The sequence below is a fragment of the Cupressus sempervirens genome, chromosome 6, assembly GCF_028749045.1.
Source record: "Cupressus sempervirens isolate cs-2001-9-10 chromosome 6, ASM2874904v1, whole genome shotgun sequence".
Classification (NCBI taxonomy): Eukaryota; Viridiplantae; Streptophyta; class Pinopsida; order Cupressales; family Cupressaceae; genus Cupressus; species Cupressus sempervirens.
The window spans coordinates 531,362,260-531,369,601 of record NC_143123.1 but is presented as its reverse complement, the minus strand read 5'-3'; the positions used below and the strand labels follow the sequence as shown (position 1 = coordinate 531,369,601).

General features: G+C 36.2%; 1 protein-coding gene across 1 annotated transcript; it reads right to left on the bottom strand.

Annotated features, from left to right (window-relative positions):
* Positions 1-2,837: 2,837 nt before the first annotated feature.
* Positions 2,838-6,260, bottom strand: LOC149553356 (peroxidase 43-like). The gene is made up of 4 exons (XM_089788818.1): positions 5,920-6,260; positions 5,564-5,743; positions 3,518-3,680; positions 2,838-3,423 (listed from the first exon to the last, which is right to left on the bottom strand). Exons 1-4 carry the CDS (start codon positions 6,130-6,132, stop codon positions 3,005-3,007), a joined length of 975 nt encoding a protein of 324 aa, XP_089644944.1. The 5' UTR covers positions 6,133-6,260; the 3' UTR covers positions 2,838-3,004.
* Between the last annotated feature and the right edge of the window lie 1,082 nt (positions 6,261-7,342).

The following is a 7,342-nucleotide window of genomic DNA, read 5'->3' as shown; positions in this document are numbered from 1 at the left end:
AAAGGCCCCACAATTTGAAAGTTATCGCAGTTTTTTAGTTTTTGGAGACATCCTAAGAATGCTTCAAAGTCAGGTTAGGGGCATTAAATGACCTTGAACAGGGCCAAAAAATGGGGGACAAGTGAAGCTGGTCCATAGGGCTATAGAAAACTTCGAGAGCTTTTCGAAAATGTAAACGGTTCATCAATCGGAGCTATGGTTCAAAAGTTATGCCTCTCGAAAGTTTGGTTACCATTTCTAGATTCTTCTAGATTTGCGCCAACTTCTAACGTGGCTTCTAGAGCCTTCTACTTAGTCGGTGGATGCCAACTAGCACTTTCTAGAATGTATTCCTAATCCTTAACCCTCTGGGGTCTATTTAAGAATATTTCTGGCATTGTAAAAGGTAGCTCGGAGTGGAGTTTGAGAGAGGGTACTAGGAGAAGAAATTATCTCCAATTTTATGCTATTGTAAGCCCATAGGACCTGTTTTGAAGTCTATTTTCTTCGCACTAAGTGTACTAGCATATTTTTACAATTAATAAAAATTTCCCGTTCCTATTGTGTCCATTCTATGCTTGCGTTGTGTCCCCATCAAAGGGGGTCATAGCCTAACCAATGACCCCCTTTGTCACCTTTTTATCATGAGATGTGTCCACAAGCATCCTAGGACACCTAGGGACATATGGTAATCCATCTTAAGGGTCAAAGGGGGCAGTAGGTTAGACCTACTTTATCATGACATGTGCCCCTAGGGGTCTTAGGACCCCTACGAACATGTGGTAATTGATCATATGGGTCGAATGGAGCCATAAGCTAACCTACAACTCCCTTCAACCCATTTCATCACGACATTTATCTCTAGGGATCTTAGGACCCCTAGGGACATATGGTAATCAATCATATGGATCATAGGGAGTCATAGACATGTGTCCCTAGGGGTTTTAGGACTCTTAGGGACATATGGTAATCGATCATATGGGCCGAATGGGGTCGTAGGCTGACTTACAGCCTACTTTGACACATTTTATCACATCTATCCCTAGGGGTCCTACGACCCTTTGGGAGATATTGTAATTGATAATATGTGTCGAATGGGTTCAAAGGCTAACCTTCGACCTCCTTCGACCCATTTCATCACAACATGTGTCCCTAGGGGTCTTAGGACCCCTAAGGACATATGGCAATCAATCATATGGGTCGAATGGCATCATAGACTAACCTACACCCTCCTTCGACCCATTTCATCGTGACATGTGTCCTTAGGGATTTTACAACCCCTAGGGACATATGAAAATCGATTATATGGGTCAAATGGGGTCATAGGTTAACCTACAACCCCATTTGAACCCCTAGGGACACATGGTAATAGCTCATATTGTATGTTAATAAACTATATAATACTATGTTAAAATATATATTATAGTAGTATATGTAATAATATATATTTAATATTGATAATATATAATACTTTATAATAATATATAGTACTATGATCCTAATATATTATCTATTCATATTTAATATCATATATAATATTATAACAATAAACTTTATTCTAAAATATATAATAATAAAATAAAAAATAAAAAATATTCAAATATTATTATATCTTAAATGTGAAAACATATTTCAATATGTTTGTTAGCCTTTTGATTTAAATGTACAATTGGTTCCCACTATCTCAATTTTTTAAATTTTTTATTTTGTGGTGACATTTTGGGTACCCAATTTGGCAACATTAGAAAACCTATTTAAAATATTTCTTATCTTGTATATGCTTGCCCATCCAATGTTTTTCAAAAAAAAGTTTCAAAACCCAAGGAAATGTTAAAGCAATCATAAAAGAGTAAAAATAAAAATAAAAAATCATTTTAATAAATAAATCACTACAGATCATAGGCTACAAACCATTTAAGGTGGGGACTAATAAGTATATCAAAAGACTAAATATTACAAGTATAGATAAATCTATAACAATTAAAAGATGTACGAGAGAAGACCAAGTAGTTGAGCATTCTAACTTTGTACTTCTCAAAATATACATGGAAATTTAAAACCACTCCCAACTGTTTAAAATAGACATCTTACTCTGCAACTCCTCTTAAACTAACACTTAAGATCGATTAACAAATATGATGCCACATTAGCATGCTTTTGCCAAGGTGTCCATAGAGGACCAAAATAAAGTGAGGTCTATATTTGTATACTATATCGTAGTTTATTTGTGTACTATTATGACATCATGGATACCATTTTTTAATAAAGAATACATTTCATTTAATTAACTACAAATAATTTTAACTACTTTAGAATCACAATAATTAGTATACTAGTTATAAAAAAAATATTAACTATTTAAAGAACTCACTCGAATACTCTATCCCCCTTGTTAACCCTCGCCCTTTTGATCAACCACTCTTCTCCCTTTGATCAACCACTCTTCTCCCTTATATGGGTACATCACTTGTTTGGGTGTGCGTCTTGCCGAATTTCGATGTCTTGGAGCATTGAACTAACGCAACCCAAGTTGCAGCCTGGAAGCGTTGTCCTCAAACAACCCAACAACACTTTTGCATTGTCAAATCCCTATGACACGACCTCAATCTTTTCCAAACAACCTTTATTTTATAAGAGTCCCATTCACGGAATTGTCTTTCCCTACGAGAAGCAAGCATCTTAGCTTTTCCAGTATTCTGTTTATGAACGTGTTTTCTATGCGCTCTTGTACTTGCATCATTCTCTACGTTAAAGTTGTCGTTTCTTTCAACTTTAATACCAAACTGAGAAGTAAGACCAGTGGTAGCAGATCAAGGTACAGAGAATAAAGCTTCTTCTGCAGAACGAATCGCAGAGACTCCTACCAGAACATGTGAATATTCATATATATATTTGTAAACATTAACATTACACGTTAAATAAGCCTTCAGAAGAAAAAGGCAGCCCACAACTAAAAAGGGCAATGCATACAATTTAAAGCAAAGTTCACGTTACAGTAGGTATGCTCAATCCATTAGCAGCTACATTACAAGGTTGAGCAGACCCGTCGGATTTTTCCGTTGGAGCCACTTTTAACACCAACCTGCCCCATTTTAACCATGGAATCTGCGAAGTCGGACGCGAAGGAAGGTCCAAGAAGGCCACCCAACAAGCCAAAATAAGAGTCGATGTATGGCCTTGTGGAAAAGTCCTGATACAGGTTGGAATCAGATTGTAAAACGCCCTTCCCGTCTCTCACATTCTCTAAAAACTGCAAGTCGAACTGAAGGTCGGATCCGCTGTCGAGAGCCACACGCACATTGACATCCCCGTCCTTTGGGCAAGTCCGTTGCAGCTCCGTCAGGAAGTTCGGGTCAATCGACGGGTCCGCGTTTCCGTTGGGGTCAAAGTTGTACAGCCTGTCCTCCACGAAGAAGCACGCGGTCGTTCCAATCGTATGCGCCGCTGGGAACCATCGCAGTTCATCGTTGCGTTGGATTTATGCAAAGCAAAAAGATAGAATGAAATGAACGAATGTTAAAGAGTTGTTAGAATATACCGTTGAGGACGACGAGGTCTTTGGCGGAGAGGCCCTTGGAGGAAAATTTGCGCTGGAGCACCTGAACGGAGTCCGTTGGGTCGGGCATGTCTGATGCGTCACGGGCAGACGAGACCAGCCCGTCTCTGCGGCCCGTCGGCACGTCGTACTGTGGTCCATTACTCTGTTCATAAAACACGCATTTCTAAGTAGTTGCTTTCATGTCTGTCGTTTCTGCTGTATCGGCTAGGTGTATAGTATTATGCTGCTTCTGTATAGACTCTGACCAGGTTTCTAATTACATTCCGTGATCTCCTATGCTAACAGAGAGGAAGAAGATTACTGATTGGATACCCATGTCCAAAGGAGAAGAATCCAAGTACGAAATGGAAATATATAAATAAATAATTTTTAAAATGTAAATAAGATAATAAATGAAGTGTGGGAGGGTAAGAAGCAGAGTTGCATATAATTTGGTATAAAGCATGATTACAATGAAGCCAAAAATAAGAAATTAGGAGATATAGGAAATATAAAAATTATTGAGAAAATTAAATTAATTTTTACTGTCATTTATGAAGTCTAAAGGAATAAACAAAGAAAAATGTTTGAGAGATCAAAAATAACAAATTATGTATTTATATAAATAAAAGATAAAAAATTAATTTCTATTAAAATATATCTACTTATATTTCTTCTTCTTCATCTTTCTTTTTATTGTCTCATTACTTCTCTTTTTTCCTCTTTTCTATACAAATCTTGATCATAACAAATCATTTTCTTTCTCTTAATTTATTTTTATTCTTAATCATAGATAATATTTAAAAAATAAAAACATTGAATTCAACAATGATATTGTTTCAATCATATTCTAATAAAAATAATAGAAAAAAACAAGAGCTCTCTGTAAGCATGAGTCCCTGCAGTCTTTAAAAGGGGGAAAATATGGAGGATAGTTGTAAATTTTGAATAATATATGAAAATAAGCTTTACATTTCCATCTAGCAAACTATGCATATAAAAAGTAGTCGGCACTAAATATTTAAAAAGTTAAAAGAACACTAAAAATACCACATATTATATTAAAACAATTTGTTACGTTGATAAATATATAATTACAATATAGGTTTGTTAATTTTAATAATTGATTAAAACTGATAACAAAAGATTAGAATAAAATAAAAAATGGTTCAAATAATTCCGAATAATTTTCTAATACAATAATCCAGGTTTAACGTAATGCATTTAACATAACAGAACAGTACAGTGAGATAGTCAAGGAGGTATACTATTTGAATACAAGCAAAAAATAAAATATTGTCTTTCCAAGTACTGAATTAAGGCCAAGACGGAAAACGTAACGGAGTATATCAGCAATGCTCTTGCTGTTATCAACAAGCTCTCGATCAGATGATGATTTAGGTTGTTTCTCGCATGTTGGTCAGTTTTTCCATACTTTTATTGTTCTGTGAAGAAGGAAAGGCGGCCGGTGAAAGAGTGCGGTGGAGTTTTCAGATTGGTAGAGTTGCAGACATTTACCGACTGCAGAACTTTTCTGACACATATTAAATGCATGTTTATCTCTTAGCATTTAATGTGCTTTGGTTTTATCTGTCTGTTCTTCATAATTTACTCAATTTTTTTTCCTAAAGAAGAACTAAATACCTCAAGAAAATCTGATTCATTCAATCGAAAAATATAAATTTCTATTCAATAATTATTTTTTAAATATAGCTTTTCCAAACTTTAGAATATGATATAAAATAGACAGAAAAATAAACGAAAAAACAAGGTCCACTGAAAACATAAGTTCCCTGCCTTATAAACCAGCGACTAATAATTTAACTAAAGATGATGATGAGAATTTTTTTTTTTTTTAAATGATGAACAATGCAGATTTTAAAAAACCTAAAACCAAAACCGTAATCAGACTAATAGAAAAATTAACAAAAGAAAACAAAACAATGGCGAATAGAGTAATCGAGAAGTGATGAAAGAGGAGGTCCCCATAAAAATGAATGAAATTGTTCTAAAGCTAATCTCAAAGAACAAGCAAACTCTTCTTACAAGTGCCACGGCGTCACGGGCAGCGAGGGCGACGATATCGGCGCAGGAAACAACTCCCGGACAAAGCCGTTCGAGACGGGCCTTTGCGCTCTCTATCACATCGAACCCGCGCAATCCCGAATGACCCCCCGAATTTCGCTCTGCGTTCGGCCCCGAAATCAGTATAGACCCGTCACAACCCTGAAACCACCACCAAATGCAATCAATAAATCTGTTTCAATAAACTAACTGAATGGATACCTTTTAGTTCTTGCGTACATATCAGATAAGTAAAACAATTTCACAACGAAAAAAATAAATAAATTATTAAAACAATCACACAGTTCTCGTAACTTCTCTAAATGCCACCATCTTACCTGAACAAAGCAGTCATGGTAGTGAAGGCGCAGAAGCGAGGCGGCCATAGTTGAATCACCACGGACGTGTTCTTCCACCGTCGATTTCACAACGGACTCCGCATTCGGACACCTCGATGAATAAAACCCCACCTGAATCGCTCCGCATAAATGCAAACTCAATCCCATTATAAATAGAAGCTGACATACATTAACCAGGGACTTGTTTTCCATTATTTCTCAGCAATAACTCTGAATCGAGCCTACCGTCTGGAGAAATAAATAGGCCTAGCCGAATATGCTAAAGCTGCAGATATTGTTTCAAGGCACGTTCTCCAAGATTTGTTTGACACAAACAAACGCTGGAGACGAAGGAACAATTTAATAAAAGATACACGTTGGCAAAACATGTGATTTGCACGTTCACAAGTTGCGAGTCCCGAACCTGATACCACCGAATCGAAATATAACCGCCGACCACAGTTTAGGGCATTCAGCAGCACCGCTTTCGATATTTGTCGTTCCACTTTTAATGACGCTGCATCTTTCAGTCCATTGCGATCACTTAATTCTGGAGAACAACTGGTGACAACGTGTTGGTCCAAGATGGCGACATACTTTATCATCAGCACTAATTCCAAATAGTCAATAGTCATTTAAATCGGATATTTTCACAACTGCTCTCGACTTTATGAGTAGTATAGTAAGTCCTAGTTCAGTGAATGAACTGCATCTATCGCTACTTGAAATTCCCATCCATCTTGACTTCAGCCTACGAGCTTACCTAAGCTAACTTATCTTTCTATAGTATAAAAGCTTCTTTATCTGATAATGTTCCAACTACGTGATATCTTTTCTTGATTAAGGATGATAAGAAATTGTCAGAATTGACATTGGTGCAAACGAAATTGTTATTTGTTGACAGAAACCAAAGATTGCAAGCTGGTTTCCATAAATGTGATAGCGCTCAGCGAGGCCCATGAAGGCTCAGGCAGGGTCCCAACTCCATGAAGGGCTAGTGTATGTAATTATCCCAAAAAAATCGGAAGGAAAGGAAGAGGACGAGTGGGACGCTGTGCATATTATTATATTATTACTTTAATGGACAATGAGTAGTTGTCGAATGAAGGAGATCTAGTGACATCACTTGAAGCAAATTGTGGCCTAGACAGTCGACTGTTGTCCCTCCCGAATGATTTCACACCTACGCTTATTCGTAAAAAGATGCACAAAATTTGTTTATTCAGGGTGCATATAAAATATAATAAGAAGTAATCGTTTAGAGTATCATGATAAATCTTCACTTGAGCCAACTCACTTCAATAAATGTAATTTTTATGAAGAGTTGTCTAATAAATCTATAGTGTATTAAATGTATCTTTGATTAAGTAAATATTTAATGGAAATAAATATAAATAATTTAAGTATACAAGATGAAACAAAA

Bases quoted from the DNA above. Each gene is read 5' to 3' on its own strand.
- LOC149553356 (XM_089788818.1), bottom strand. From the start codon at position 6,132: ATGGAAAACAAGTCCCTGGTTAATGTATGTCAGCTTCTATTTATAATG. The intron at 5,744-5,919 runs GTAAGATGGTGG...TGGTGGTTTCAG, and splicing joins ACCATGACTGCTTTGTTCAG to GGTTGTGACGGGTCTATACT. The intron at 3,681-5,563 runs GTAAGAAGAGTT...TTTTATGAACAG, and splicing joins CCCGTGACGCCGTGGCACTT to AGTAATGGACCACAGTACGA.